Source organism: Motacilla alba, chromosome 2 (assembly GCF_015832195.1).
Source record: "Motacilla alba alba isolate MOTALB_02 chromosome 2, Motacilla_alba_V1.0_pri, whole genome shotgun sequence".
NCBI lineage: Eukaryota > Metazoa > Chordata > Aves > Passeriformes > Motacillidae > Motacilla > Motacilla alba.
In genome coordinates this window covers 9,879,995-9,895,723 of record NC_052017.1, presented here as the reverse complement: position 1 = coordinate 9,895,723, position 15,729 = coordinate 9,879,995, and the positions used below count along the sequence as shown (strand labels likewise).

The 15,729-nt window shown below is 40.0% G+C and overlaps 1 protein-coding gene across 5 annotated transcripts in view; it reads left to right on the top strand.

Annotated features, from left to right (window-relative positions):
* DIP2C (disco interacting protein 2 homolog C) overlaps nucleotides 1–15,729 on the top strand; it is a 309,807-nt gene that overhangs the window by 290,488 nt on the left and 3,590 nt on the right. For all 5 annotated transcript variants that reach the window (XM_038160679.1, XM_038160697.1, XM_038160689.1 and 2 more), the window contains 4 exons: nucleotides 6,978–7,035; nucleotides 8,025–8,099; nucleotides 9,032–9,206; nucleotides 10,993–11,116. In XM_038160679.1, the coding sequence (XP_038016607.1) occupies nucleotides 6,978–7,035; nucleotides 8,025–8,099; nucleotides 9,032–9,206; nucleotides 10,993–11,116 (432 nt within the window). The remainder of the gene's footprint in view (nucleotides 1–6,977; nucleotides 7,036–8,024; nucleotides 8,100–9,031; nucleotides 9,207–10,992; nucleotides 11,117–15,729) is intronic.

The following is a 15,729-nucleotide window of genomic DNA, read 5'->3' as shown; positions in this document are numbered from 1 at the left end:
GTGCTTTAAACAATGTGCAAAGTTAATTTAAAAAAATTTAATGTGTGATGGCAGCTGAACATTTTAAAGTACTTCAAAGCAGAAAGCACACATAACCATGACTTACTTTTTTTACATATTCCCATAATCTTTTATGATAAAATTGCTATTGCTTTTTTAATCTGTGAAGCTTTGAGTGTTCCCCTCCTGAACCAGAGTTCCTGCCCCATTTTGATTTGTTTGCAGCTTTCTGAACTGCCTTAAATCATTGTGTAACTTTTTCTGCTTCTTTGTCCAGCCATCTGAAGGATTGGAAGCTCTTAGCTTTTGACCTCAGGGAACTTGGCATATGAAGTGTAATTTAGATTTATAGTGAAGGATTCCTTTACATTAAAGGAAATTATTTAGTGCTAATTCTTGTTGATTATCAAATTAACAGGATTAAAATATGTCCTAAGCATACAGAAAGTTTAATGGTTGTTCATTCGGTTGGTTAAAGTTTGCCTAAATGCCAAAGCCCTTTTTCAGTCTCAGTTGTATTTATCCATTATTTGAATATATCATGGGATAGGAGAAAATCTGCTCTGAGGAAACAAGGATGATGCAGGAAAACTTCTTCATTATCTGCAGTTTCCCTTCAGCCTGTGTTCAGCTGTGCAATTTTCCTACTTTTCTGATTTGCTACTTGAACCTGCCTGTCATTTTGGAAGGCACAGCTTATGTTCTTTGATCCATGTTTCCATTTTTTTGGTAGAATGAGCTCATTGACTTGTTAATTCTGGAATTGTTTATGTAGAAACATTTTATTATTTGAGTAAAGAGAAAGTGCACTGACAGTCTTGAGTGTCAAAGAGCCCTGACCCAGTCCAAACCCACTGTTACCTACAGTGACCATTCTTCTTCTAACTATAGAAAATGAGAAGAGGCTGCATCAGCCCTTCCCCCCCAGAAGCCTTACCCGAGCACCATCTGAGACTGGACATTGATATATATCTGAAAGGTCTCGTTGGTGGCAGCAGTTCTTAATGATTTAAGTCAGAAGTGGGAAGTCACTGTGCTCTGAATGTAGCCACATAAAAGGTCTCTGACATTAAATGCCTTGCAATTTGGTTTTGGTTACAGTTTCTAATGAATTAGGTAGTTGGCCCTTTTTTTCCCTGTAAAAGACCATTGTGTTGACTTCAGAAGAGTCAGTTTGGGCAGATCCTTTTCAGCTTAAGGAAAAAGAGTTTTCAAAGTGGTCTGAACACATTAAGTTTTTAATTTTTGCTCATGATGTGGGTGAAATAATTTTCAGTTTGGAGAGTTAATTCATTTAATTTCAAAACAAAACAAAATGCACTGAAATATTAACCATAAATAGCCTCTTTTTCTGACCTGCCATATGTTTTTTTCTAAGATTCCATTTACAACTTCCGTACATATTTAAGGTCTTTGTTCCAGTTTAATACAGAAAAATTTTCAAAACCTCAATATCTTGTGGGATAAGAAAATATCCACTTTTTCCCCATAAGCTTAACTTTTAATGTAAGATGATGGTCAGTAGGCAAACTTTAGAAATAGGGCTGGAATGAAACCAGAGACCACTGGCTGTTGCTTTCAGCCACAGAAAGACTGTGGGCAAGGAGAGGGCTTGAATACATTGGGTTATATGTTCATCACATCCTATTTGGCTTCCTCTAGGCTTTGTTGCTGAAGGTTTTTAGGAGCGGCAGCATCCAAGAGCAGATGCTGAAAGAAATCTGAGTGCAAAATAGCTGGTGTGAAAGAAACCAAAGAGTTGGGCTTCCAAGCTGGCATGCCTGTGAAGTGACGTGGTGTGAGAGCTGCTCCAGACAGGAGGAAGGGCTGGTGGGAGAGGCAGGGAAATCAGAGCTGGAGATGATGGGAGTGCCCAAGCCTGGCTGACAGAAGATGCTGGCACACAGGCAAGGAGGAAGAGGGCAATTACCATGGCTCAGCTTGAGGCAATGGCTATAAAGGAAAGACAAAAGTTCAAGATGTGGGGTTTGGCCAAGTGGTAGGGTAAAAGGCAATCTCTTCAGCTGGGTTATATTGAAAGAGAATGAGGGCACTGGGGAAAAGCTCCTTTGAGTTGGATGTGGAGAGGTAGAAATAATAAGAGAGAGACTGGTTCACGCCAAGCATCACAGAGTGAAAAAGGTTCCTGGATTTGAAATAAATTCAGCTGAGAAATAAGCCCTGAAAAGAAGTGGACGAAGCCCCATCATTTGAAATACTCTAACAGAAGTAGGCAAAGCACTCAAAAGTGCACTGCAGGGAGTAGTCTTTTTTTGGCAGGCAGCAAGACTTGGATGACCTCATAGCTTCTTTCCATCTCTATTAGAATCACAGAATCCAAACTCTTTCTCTGAGCAGCAGCACAGCCAGCTCTGAGGGATTGCCCAGTTTTGGCACTGTAGTCTTGCTTAGTACCACTCTGCATGTGCCAGCCCCTGCAGATTCCCAAGGCAAGAGTTAATAGTTCTGCTGACAAACTCTCTGATTAGTGTGGAGCACTAGCAAGCTGTGCAGTGTATTTTGGAGAGCTTTCATCACCAAATGAACCAGATCTAAAATGGAGCATAAACAAAATTTTCAGTTTCACGTAAGATACTTGGGCTGAAAGACATCGTTGCTGCATTTTGATACCCCTTTGCTGCACAGTGATTGCAGTGCCTGGTTAGTTATAGCTGGCCAGTTAGTTCCTGTTCTGAAGTCAGATTTCAGTGCTACTTTTCTATAGTACATGTTTGATTTAAAGAAGATGAAATATGTATGATATATTAAATTGTAACAAGAAAAGAAGTTGGCACATACTGGGGGTGTAGCTGCATTCCCCATTAAATCCCAGGAACCAGACTTTGAATCAATTTTCTCAACTCTACAGCTCCAGTGAGAGAATTTTTAAAGAAAATGTTCTTAGGAAACAGTGGAAAAAATTATTAAAAATATACTCTTCATTACTGTTCTGTGTAAATATTACAGTTTCATCGTGTATCATCCCTGGTTATAGCTTTGCAGCAGTGAAACAATTCTTGAACATCTTCTGTCACCCCCCTCCAATCAGATATTTTAGTGGGGGAGAAACCCTGTGTCTGCCTTACATTGTGTGGCTCATTTATGTTTTCCCTCTCAGCTTGGCTGCAAACCACCAGAAGGTGCAAAAGTAGCTTTCACACCCAAGGGCAGCATGTTTCGTCCCATCCACTTGATTTTCAGGCTCTTTGCCCAGTCTGGCTCTAGTGCCACGTTCCCCTCTGCCCTTCCCAGCAAGACTCGGTGGCAGAAGAGAACAGCAGGAAGGCTCTGTGCTCTCTCTGTGTAGGAGATTGCTTGCATTCCCAACGAAGGACTCTGGAGCACTGCTGAGAAACAGGACTTGCCCTTCCTGGACCTGTGCTGCCTGGGAGCGGGCTGTGATTAGTTGTGAATTTGGAGAGGGATTGCTGCCATTGTCCTAGGGAGGCTGCAAGGAGCCGTGTGCTTCTTTGCCAGCATCACCTGGGTAATTCAGAGGTGTTGTTTTTAAGGGTCTGATGGGCCCTGTGCTCTGCATTTTTAGTTTGCCTACCAGAGCAGCCTTGATAGTGATTCTGTTTGCTGAAGCGGGAAGCAAAGAAGTTTTCAATTGTGTCTGCATTTTTCAGTGGAAAAAGGGAAATCTCTTGAGGAAGAGTGGGAACAATTGAATTATTTTATGCTGAGGCGCAGTAAAATTCATTTTAAAAATCATTGCCTAATGCCCATAATTTATTCACAGTATCAAGTCACAGTAGAGTTAATGAGACTACTAAGTGCTAAAATTAGGAATGCACATGAGAGTTGCTAACATCAGAATCTCATGTTTTACTTACATTTTTTTTGAAATATCTTTGTGGCAAAATATTTTTTATTATTTTTGGATTTGTTAGATGTTTAACAGCATGTCCCCCAACGAATTGGGAGCTTAGCAGAAACTTTTTAAAAAGGGATCCAAGATTTTGGATGCTAAGAAGGCCGTCACAGAAAACCTCCAGGAGATGCCGTTTCTATGTTTAGTGCAGTGCCATGAAAACTCTGTAGGGATGTGAGGTGGGAAGCACAGAGTGGGAGAGGTTTAACAGAGCTGGAAAGTGAGAAATTGCACCTTCTGTGGATCACCATGTGCTAAAAAATCAGGCAAGGTTAAATGAAACAGGTAGAGAAGGGAACTAGAAGAATATGCCAGTGATAATAAGAACAAGATGGGAAGCCCAGGTGCTGAAAGCAAAGAGGGGATTGTCAGATTTATCACTGTTGATTCATTTCCAGTAGTCATGCCCTTGACCATTGAATCTCTTGCTTTATTATTTGTGATTTTTGCTAGGCCTGTAGTTCAGCAGAGCTTCATGGAGGCATGTCTAATGACAGCAAGGGAGCAAACGTCACCAGTATCTCTGGGCAGCTGGACAGCTCTGACATACACTTGTCCTGCCCTGGAGGTTTTTCTACTGTTACCCAAATAGAATTCTCTTTAAACCTATCTTACATTACATAGAGTGCTTCCTGACCTTCAGAGTGTGAAGTGACCTTTAGACTGTTAAACTCTTAGCAGTGCTTGTGGCTGAGGTTTTCTAAATTGTCTTTTTTCCAAGATTTTCTCAATTTCACAAATGCTTGTAAATAATAGGTAAAATAACTTTGTTGAAGGAGGTACCAAGTGGGTGAGATGATAACTATTTCTTCCAGGAGTAGCTACCTGTCTGCAAATACCTATTGAAAGACTGGAGATGTTACTTGTTTGGAAGAACTCAGTTAAAGGCATTCTCTATTTCCAGACTGAAAAGGATTTTACAGAACAAAAATATATATATATGAAGGTAGAAATATATAGGCATTAGTAGCAACTGGTTTTTGCAATATTTGATTTCATTTCAACATATACAGAGTTATTTTCAAAACCCTTGCCGAATACTCCTAAATACTTAGGATTTGGCTGCCATTTGAGTGGTTGTGTGCCATTTGGTTGCCATTTGCTGCTGCGTGTGGCTGATGTAGGTGTACCCGTTATAGAGCAGCATTAATTTAGCCTTGCACACACACATTCTAGAGAGGCTTCCATGGCCTGGCTTTCTGCTGCCCTGTGTCTGTGTCCCTGGATGGACAAATGGATGCTGTAGCTTCACTGCTTTTGCCATCAATCCAGTGGTGGCTCTGCTGCTTTTCAGCTGGTGGGAGGCTCAGCAGGAAATGTTGAAAACACAGACATGTATGACACATGTGACACAACAGTGTAAACAGGGGCAGTATAACATCAATGTAACACACAGAGGAGGTAATCAGTGCTTTAGGCTTGGTCTGGGAGTTTAGTGGCAGTTAAACAACTGTTGAAAAGTGATTTCTGTTACACGCCTTGTAGGTCAGGCTGAAGCTGCCCAGCTGTGCCTGCTTCAGGCAGTACCCCTTGTAGGGCACTTTAGATGCTTTTCCTCTCAACACAACTTGGAAAAAGGTCTGAAATTCCTGAGTGTTTGGATTGTATCTTTCTGTTAGTGAGAGGAGCTGTTCACACTGATGTGCAATATCTCAGGGCTTAGCCCTGCCCCATTCATCAAGGTTGAGAGACTTCCCAGAACTGCAGATAAAACACTATTCACTATTCCTGCCTTGACCTCAACAGTCTCACCTTTTATAGAAGACTCTTGGAGCAAAGAAATAGGGGGGAAAAAAAGAAAAAAAAGAGAAAGATCTTTTTCCATCTCCTTTTTGCTGAGGGTCTGAACTTGCCAAAGCTTTGTTCTCCAAAGGGACCTCTAGCTGAGGTCTCTCTGTGTCTCAACACTCCTTTTCAAAACTGAGCACTGCGATGCTCTGTCTATAAAAAGACCTCAAAACAGTCTGAAAAAGATCTATTGTGACTGCTCCTAATAGACTCAGTTTTATGCTCAGCTTAATGGGATCCTGGTCTCCACCCATCTGCTCCTGTCTGTTCTCTTCCGGCGTTTCATCTTTAGCTTTTACTTGGTTGACTTTTAGGCATCTTGTATTGTGGGGTTTTGTCTTTCTGATGCCCGGAGCTGGGGGGAGGAAAGAGGTGAGAACAGCTCTTCAGACACAAGTCCAGATTTAGCTTGGTTAAGTGGATTATGGATATTGTTCTAAAGTGGGAAGTTTAAGGTTTCCATGGTTGTTAGAACTTTTAAGCTACTTAGGATACAGGAATAACTAGATGTTACCAAATTTTCTTTGCCATGTATTGGCTGAGATCATCAGCTGTTCTAGAACTTGGGAGTATCTTTCATTCTAATCTGCTGAGTACTTTCCTAAGGTTAAATGAGAAATTGCCTTCCAGATCATGATACCACTGAAGGAGAGATGAAATTCCAGTTCACTTAGTGGGGAAATAACTTATCTAAAAAAAGAAGAGAGGACAAGAAAGTCACACTCTGAGAATGGATCTGATCTCAGCAGTAATAACATTTTTCATTAAATGATTTTTTTAAAATATTAAAATGTATATCAACCACTGTCTATTGAAAATAATTAAAAGATTGCAAAGGCAGATTTGAAGCTGAGGCCACGTTATGAGTTATTTTGATATGATTTTGATTTTAGCTTTCAGCTACTTGTGGAATGTGTTTGCTCACTCAGCTCACATGCTTTTGTGTCTGTGCCCTGGCTTTTATGAAGTTCTTGTGGGAAATCAATATTTTAGATCCCTCTTGTCATGAATAAATCTGTGCGTGGAATTCCATTTACAGAAGTCTATCAAAAACAAATAGAAGGCACCAACTACATTTGAAGAATTTATTATTTAAGAAAAAGTTCACACACATCTTTTTTCCATTATTTTGCCTCCGTAAGTTTTGACTAATATTACATATTGGGTCTGATTATGTTCCACATAACAGGATATAAGCTTCAACTCTTCCAAAAATAACATTAAACTCTGCAGCCATTAACCATTAGTTTTAGAAAAAAATGTTAATGAAAAGCAAATAAACATAACCATGCATTATATATATATTATTTTACAGAGTTCGTTTAGTCGAAAGAGGATCTCCACATAGTTTACCTCTCATGGAGTCTGGAAAAGTAAGTACTGAAAGAAGATTTAAGTGTAACTTTTATGGTCATATTTTCAGTACATATCCATTTCTGTTCATTTTTACATGAATGTAGTACTGGGGAAGGTGCTATTAGCTTTGCAGATTGATGTCCTTCCTTCACTTTTGAGGTTACAGCATGATGGCAGTAACTGATGCATTACTGCTCTCTCAGAACCAGTGCTTTGCTCTTTTATGCAGAAATCAATTCCTTCTTTTATGCAAAAAGAAGGTTTTTCATCTCCTACATGTCATTCTTGAGGCAGCTCAAGACAAATGTGGTGCTGGTGCAGGCAGTGCCACGGATGTAGAACCCTGCAGTGAGAGCTGGTCTGAGATGACCAACGCTGTGCTCACGGGCTACTGATCACCTGCAGAGGGACTGTCCCTGCTGGGCCATGGCTCTGGGGACAGGGTGAGGACAAAGGGGCAGGCTCTGGTGCTCTGGGTGCTCATCTACAGCTTTCTGTCCATGGCTTTGCAGACATTCATGGTCAGAGGATGCTCCCTTTTCTATTCTAGGGCTCAACATCCACCTCTGTAGTTGCTGAATGTCCATTACTGAGGGCTTTGGCAGGTCTTTATTCTGGGAGGTTGCATGATGCCTCTGGCTTTCTCCTTGTTTTAGGCCAAAGGTTCATTGGGGTTTTTTCCTATCCTACTATGTATTCTCATAGAGACAGGGGCCATATTTTCAGACTTTTGTTCTGCAGGTGAACATTTGATTTCTGAGAAGGTTTATTGATGGAACAGCGTTCACAAAGAGAAGGAGTTTTGTCATATTTCCCAATTATCTCCGAATTTATCATATCTGTGGACTATTTTATATTTTTTGCTCTATAAGTCTACTTTAACTTCTTAAGGATTGTTAAGGATTTCTTGTAGTTGGTAATGAAGGTTCTTTGGAGACAAAGCGTCAGCATGCAATTGCATAAGGTGGTACCTGCTTTCATACTGCCTCATGTTTTCTTTCAATAGATCCTCCCAGGAGTACGTATCATTATTGCTAATCCAGAAACAAAGGGACCCTTAGGAGATTCTCATCTTGGTGAGGTGAGTCATGAGAACCTGAACTTTGTATGCTCTGGACTAAATTCCAGAGACAAAGCTATTGTTGTGCATGCTAATGATTTCCTTTGATACATGTTATCAAATGCCCAGTTAAGAAAATAGTGAATTCTACTGATCATTATAAAGTGTAGATTGTGATATTTGTGTCACTATTAAAATTGATAGTAAATTTTTTCTAAATAGTAATACCTCAAGTTAAAAAAATGAAAAAAAAAAATCTGCTTTTCCTAACTGTATTTTATACTTGGTGCTTTGCTAATTCTGACGGAAGCTTACGTGAAAAGTAAGTTTATAGATTAGTCTAATTTCAGCTAGATGGTTTTCTTGTGCTGTTCTCCATAATCATTGTGCTTCATTGCACTGAAGTACTCTCATTAGCTGAGTTGAGCAAGACTATGTGTTTTTCGAATTTATTTCTTGTTTATAGAGTGAGAATATAAATTATGTTATTTTCAAGCAGTTAAAAATCTAGCTAACAAAATGAAGAACATGTTTGATCATAATTAAAACCACAGTCTAATTTGTGAGTTTCTGTAAGAGTTCATTAATTTGAAATTGTAAAAATTTCCATGATGCTTCGAGTTCGATGGAATGAATCCTTCTCCACAGGTGAAGGTCCCTGGCCTCACCCTTTAAAGTAATCTGTCTGTCTGGTGCTCCTGGAGGATGCTCTGCTGGGGTAAATACACTGAACCAGGAGTGAGGAATATGGCAGAGCTGCCCTGCAACTTCAACAAAAGTAGATTGGGGTCTCTGTGCTAGAACTGGGTCAGTTATGGGTTCAGAAACAGTGTTAAAAGACATTCTTCGTATTATCTAGTAATGACTAAAAATATTTGCATCAAGAGTTTTCAATAATGCTTCATTCTCAAAAGCTACTTTAATTAATACCAGTATAATTGCTTTTAACTTAGATATGGGTTCACAGCACTCACAATGCCAGTGGGTATTTTACCATCTATGGAGATGAATCTTTGCAATCAGATCATTTTAACTCAAGACTCAGCTTTGGAGACACACAGACTATTTGGGCAAGGACTGGTTATCTGGGGTTCCTGAGAAGAACAGAACTCACAGATGCAAATGGAGGTAAGAGGTTTCTCATCATCTAGGTCTACGCAAATAATTTGAATTATTTGGAGGGTGACACTGCCTTTCTGGCCCATGGTACCTAACATGCTCCATCCATGAAGCCTGTAAAACTGCAAAGAAACCCTTAATTAAAATAATCAGAAAATAAATCAGAGGGCAAGATTTCCTTACTGAAATAGTTGCTTTTCCTTTGTTGTACCTCAGGTACCATAAATCCCCTCCACCAGTGACCTTTTGGCACTGTTAATATACCCAGTGCTTCAGCTGGAAAAATATTAAATCCAGCTGAAACTGCCATCATTTGCTTTGGCAGTTGTGTCCCCAGGAATACATTTGTGCAGGTGGGAAAAGCCTGGTGGGAGTCTGAGCCCTGTCCCTCCAGTGACCACCAGCTCTGTTATGAACCTAATCACAGAATCTGTCCATTCCTCAGATTTTCCTGTATTTACTCCAGAGGGCTAGGTTCTAAAATGTAACACAAGCAGCAGCCTGCAAGAGAAGCCATAGGGTGTTTGGGCTTCTGTCAGGAAGGTACAGGACTCCCTTACTTGTTTTAATGATGTTGTCTCTTGTACACATGTAAGTGAACCAGTGCTGCCAGGCACACAAAGTCTGTGCTTGGGAAAATGATATTTTTCTGTGATTTTTGAGGATCACAGTGCCATGAGTGGCTGTGGCTGAGCTGGCCAGGGGAGGCTGTTGGCCAGGCAGGGTTTCCAGCAATGCTGTGAACACCTCCAGGAGTGATCCCAGGACCAGTAGAATAGCTGCTATTCAGCCAAGAAAGAATTCAGCAAATCTGAAAACATTTTAGTAATCCCTGTGGATTAGGCCTGGTGCCGTGTCCTTATAATGGCACCTTCTGAAGAGATTTACTTTGGGTTGCACAGGCTTTTTCCATTTCATGATAGTTCAACCCTGAGAAAATTCAGGATTCTCTGAGGATATTGCAACTTAAGCAATCAAATGGCTTAGGTACTCTCCTAGCAAAGAGTTGCTCCATTCTCCTGCTTTTAGCTCCTAGTGCAAAAAGTTCTCAGCCCTTTATTAGGTAGACCTCATATTGTCATTACAATACCATCACACAACTATCCAAATTCATGCAAAAAGTGTCAGTTATCTGCTTTTAAGTCTGTTAGCAAATATTTTTTCATGACTAGCACGTAACTGTTTATTTTCAGCCTAGTATCTTTTTAAAAGTGTAATTTCAGCCTCATTTATTTCTTCAGTAGGTAAAAAATATGGGCTATAAAAGTGGTGTGCTTAAGTTACCTGAATAAGCAATTTGCTGTCTAGCTAGAGCATGTTTTTAGCTTATTGATAAACACCTTTGTAATAGATTAAAAGCACTTGTAGTGACCATCTCAAAGCAATTGGAAGAACATCAGCCACACTGTCAGGATCAATTCTATTCTTTCTCTTGGAAAAAACAGAGAGAAACAAGGAACCTATTGTCTATTCAGAGTGCCTTAAACAAAAAGAATGTGTTCTGCATCCACCTGGGAGAAAATCAGGAATTCTGCCACTGTCTTTGGATAAAGGTTTCTGCCTTTGTCTTTTTCAAATGGGAATAGTGTTTCTGCCTTCCTTTCATCTGTTTTTCGCTCTGCATTGCACTTTAGTAATGGAATGCTCATTAGTTCAGAAATCACTTCGGGGTTTCAGAAATTCGAGGAGAACTTATGTTGTACTTATTTTACTTAATTCTTAATGTGAACATTTCTATAATTTAATGTACTGGAGAATAGAATCTTTCTCTTTTTTTTTAAACCCTTTCCTCCAGAACGCCATGATGCACTTTATGTGGTGGGTGCATTAGATGAAGCCATGGAACTGCGAGGGATGAGGTACCATCCAATCGATATTGAAACCTCTGTCATTAGAGCACACAAGAGCATCACAGAATGGTAAGGATTGTATAACACCAGGGCCCTTATGAAAAGCTGAAATATCTATAATGTCTGGGTTTTTTCCTTGGATATTGCAATTGATCCAGGAAATGGTCTGTCGGGATGGTCACAGGATTTATGACCCAGCTGCAAATGTGTCCTTAGGCTGAAACTTTTCACAAACAGATTTAATCTGATTTCAGATAAGTTTGTTCAGTATGTTTATTTTTTCTTTTTTCCTTTTTTTTTAAGGAGTAAACAAGCAAACATTTCAAATAAATGAACACAGTAATAAATTTTATTAGTGAACACTTATTTTTGAATTGGTTATTAATAAATGAAGCAGTGATCAAATCAAGGTCACAATGGAAATTGAAGCAGTAAATCAATAGGTTAATAATAATGTTGTCTTAATCAATGTATCATCCTCAGATGTACACAGCAGGAAATCATTTCTTAAGGCCGACATGAGCACAAATTGCTTTTCATTATTCTTGCATCAGAAAACTCAGTCAGGTTTCATTTTGTTTTGCTACAACCACAGCTCAGCTATTCACCTTTCAACCAAAATGAATCTGTTGCAATAGCTGGAGCAATTTAGTGCATTTTTCTTTTCAATCCTGCTTGCAGAGGTGTGGCCTGGAGCAGGAAGCTTAATAATGAATGAAGCATAGCAGCTGAACTGGTCTTTAGTAAAAGACTTTGCTTTTTTCTTAAATATCAGTTAAAATGAATACAATTAGTTGCTTGGCTGACTGTAGCTGAGGTTTTGCCTTATTGCCTCCTCCCTTGAGCATCATCACTGCTGGAATGGTCTTGTGCCAGACAGGCATTACACAGGGAACTGGGTTCTGTGCCTTCATATACAACAGTGTGAACACTTTATGAATGTCATGAAATTCCCCTCGAAAATGTGTCAGATCAGTACCAGCAGTGGATGGAAAGTTTTCAGAGCAAGATGTTTAAGGACTGCTCTATTATAAGGTGGCCATAGATTGATAAATTGGTGTGTTCAGCAGTATCTGTTTGTCAGAGGTTTGTGTCCCCTCAAATTACGAGCTCACAGGCAGTGAATAAAGTAGCCATATCACCCTGCAGAAATTGCAGGGTTTCAGTATCAAAAAATGCTTAAATTATGTTCCTGCTTTCAAGATCGAGGATCCTTTTTGTTCCTCACTTCAAGGATCCTTTTTGCTCCACAACCATGGAAATCCTGAGTGAAAAAGTGGCAACTGGAAAAGGGTTGGGGGTAAGCTGGAACGACCAGAGAAAAACACCACTCAATTTCTGCAAGTACACACAGATAATTCTCAGTACCTGAACTCTTCCCGGTAGTTGGGTGATAGTGTACAAGGCACAGGAGTGAGAATTCAGAAAACACTCTGTAGTGTCGCTATCCTTTACCCAAAGGCCAGTATTTGAGACCAGTATTTCAGGGTTGTTTTTCCCTCAAAAAGAGAGATTGTCGATGAATTAGATGTGTCTTAGATGTGGTCCCTGTAGAAAAGGGACACACAGTTATTCAGAGTGACAACATTTGGTTTGCTCAAAGTTCCCAGCCTTTCCTAACCAATGTTCTGCCAAATAACCATCACAGAATTTTCATTCACAGTCCTTGTCCTGACTGTCCTTGACTTCTCTCACGTAACTTTTTCAGCTTCTCTCAGAGGCCCTCCTTTTGTCTTTGTGAAATGCACCTTGACAAAATAATAGACAGCTAACTCATTATTATTATTATTATTATTATTATTATTATTATTATTATTATTATTATTATTATTATTATTTATAATTAGTATATCCCTTTCTGTGGACAGGGGCATGAGCCCCTTTTCTTGTTTCAGTTACAGTGCCCCAGTAAGGATTTCACTGCATCAATTCCGTTGCACACGGAAGGTGCTGGGTATGTCCAGTTGATAGATTGTGAAAGCACCCTCAGAGAAATGCAGCTCATTCTGTAACACTGGACACCATTGAGGGACTCAGGGATGTGTTGACTGACATGTGATCCTGCTGGGCAGCTTCTGTCATTGAGGATCAGATCTGAAAGGTCATTTAAAATGATTCTTGTCTTTTAAGAAATTTTAGCGCAAAATCAACAACCTCTGTCTCTGGACCTCCTGTGTCTTAAGACATAACAAGTGGAAGAGTGGCACAGTCTGGTTTTATTGTAATGTAAACACACACTGTGCATTTTGAAAGTGTTTCTAATACCACAAAATGTGATATGTGCTTTAATGTATGTGTTTTAATTAAAGCACATGGTTGACTCATTTAAATGTCAAAGTCTCAAAAGAGGAACAGAACAGAGCTTCCTGGAATTTGCTTAGAAGTGGTTTATGTACACAAAGCTACACAGGGTATTTGGAGAAGAAAACAATTAGGAGCTTCTTTCCCTGGAGGTGTTTTGACAACTTCCTTGTTTTTCCTGCAGCATTTGGTGATGTGGAAGCAGCAGGAGGGCCATTCCCAGCTCAGTGCATTGGCTGTCTTGCATCTATTGGGTGTGACTTGATTATTGTGACTCAATTATTTCTAAGGAAAGGTTAGCCTTCCTGGTCCCTAGCTTTTTGGTTTGAGTTTTTTTATTCATCAGGGCTAGAAAGTTGATGTATGCATAAGAGAGACACACTGGCTAATGTATCTTCATCTCAACCAGTAAGAACATAAAGAGCAATATTTCCTTTTACTCCAGTAATCACCAGTGAGTTAGAACCATGAGATATGAAATGAGTTTTAAATTAAGTTGGAGCCTCTTGGGAGTGTCACTGACTTTAGGACTGAATAGAAGCTTCATGAAAGTTTTGGGAATCAGTTTCCTGAATTCAGACTAACTAATTTATTCTAAACCATGTTTGAGGGACCTGCTCCTGAATCTTACCATTAATTGCTTTCCCAAGTAACAAGCTAACAGTTGTTTCCAGGCATGGTTTTAAATGCTAACTTACACTTCAATGAAACCTCTCCAGTATTATTTGTTGAAATATATATAATACTAATTTAGATGTTTGTACAGCAATCAATAAAAATTCCAGGACCTCTCTGGAGATGGCCACCTGTGCAGATTGATACTTCATTTTGTTAATATTCAGCATCAATCAAAACTTCCTAGAATGTCTGTGAAAACATAATTACAAATGAAAATTCATTTCACAGCATTACTAAGTTAAAAGGGGCCTTCTCATCCTTGCTTTGGCTGCTCATTAGTTTTCCAGATCAATAAGCACATAAGAATTCAATCAAATAGTATTTTGGCAGAATCTGATTTTTTTTTTAATAAGAGTTAAGTACTTTTCTCTTAAAATCCATTCTGTCAAGCATCAACATAGAACACATTTTCATAGCTAATTTTTGGGCAAAGTAAGATATGTTTCCACTGTACATGGATTTTCAGAGCTGTCTTAGGAGGCTAAAACAGTGCACTTCTGTCTCAATCAAGCATTGACCTTAGGGTAAGAAGCTCTTTTTGAAGATGGCTTATGTACATAATATATTCTGACTTTCAGATGCTTATGCTCAAGACAGTTCTGGGAAGTTATCCCCTGATTTTATGAGGTAAAGGCGAGTAAAGTATAGGGCTTGATGCATGGCGTACATATGTAGAATATTATTATTTATTCTGTGGAATAAGCTAGAGGAAGAAGTGTCTTAAACACCTGCAAGGAGGAATGAGATTGCTCTTTGTGGCTCAGCTGTGCTGACCTCCCATGAGATGCAAGAGTCTTTGGAGACTCTGGAGATGTGAGGAGGAGGATGGAGGGGAGCTGTAAAACTACTCTGGGTGGAAGCATACACGAGACTTAGATACCCTCCCAGCCTCCATATTTGGAAGAATAAATGCATTATCCTTAGCCAGAAATGGTCCCAGGTAGCAGAACCCAAAATTTACCCGCTTTGGCTCAAGGGCTTAACCAAAACTTTGGGGTCTTACAAAGTTCTTTTAGCAAAGAGGAGATACTGGAGATAAAGGTGTTCCCTTGACGGTCTTAACTGTTAAACAGGAATGCTAAAACTCCTGTCCCCTTAAACCCAACAGGAATAAAACAGCCAAAATAAAACAGATGGAGACACAGCCTTATTTCTGTGGAAACCAATTGGTCCAGAAGAATGGCAGCTTTTTTTGTGCTGAGCTCTGACCTGCCTGGACAGCAGCCAGCCCAGTCCCGATGGCACGTAGCCGTGTTTGCCAAGCAGGCATGGGGAGGATTCCCCCTCTCTGGGCACCCCTGTGAGCCAGCACTGTGCCACGTGCCTTCCCAGGGCTCCACACCCTTCACTGGGTGTTGCAGGAGCTATCCCACTGAGCTTTCGGTTCAGACTATTCTCCTGCTGTTCTTCTTGGTGCCTCCTCTCTTAAACTCCTTGATGTTTTGGGCTGCTCTTCCAAAAACCCCAGAGGAGGCACCTCCACTCCATGAACACAGCAGAGCTGTGGCACTTCCCTGGCTTCAGAGGGAACCACATGCTGTCTTACTATCTCCTTCCATGACAGGCAAGTTTCTCTAAAGTTCAGCCTAATGCTTAAAATTACAACAGTACTAAAGAGAGAGCTCATGGCGCTGTTCTGCCCCTGCCTGCAGCGTGTTCTCTCTTTCCTGTGTATACTTTGTCCTGAGCACATGGAAAGAGCC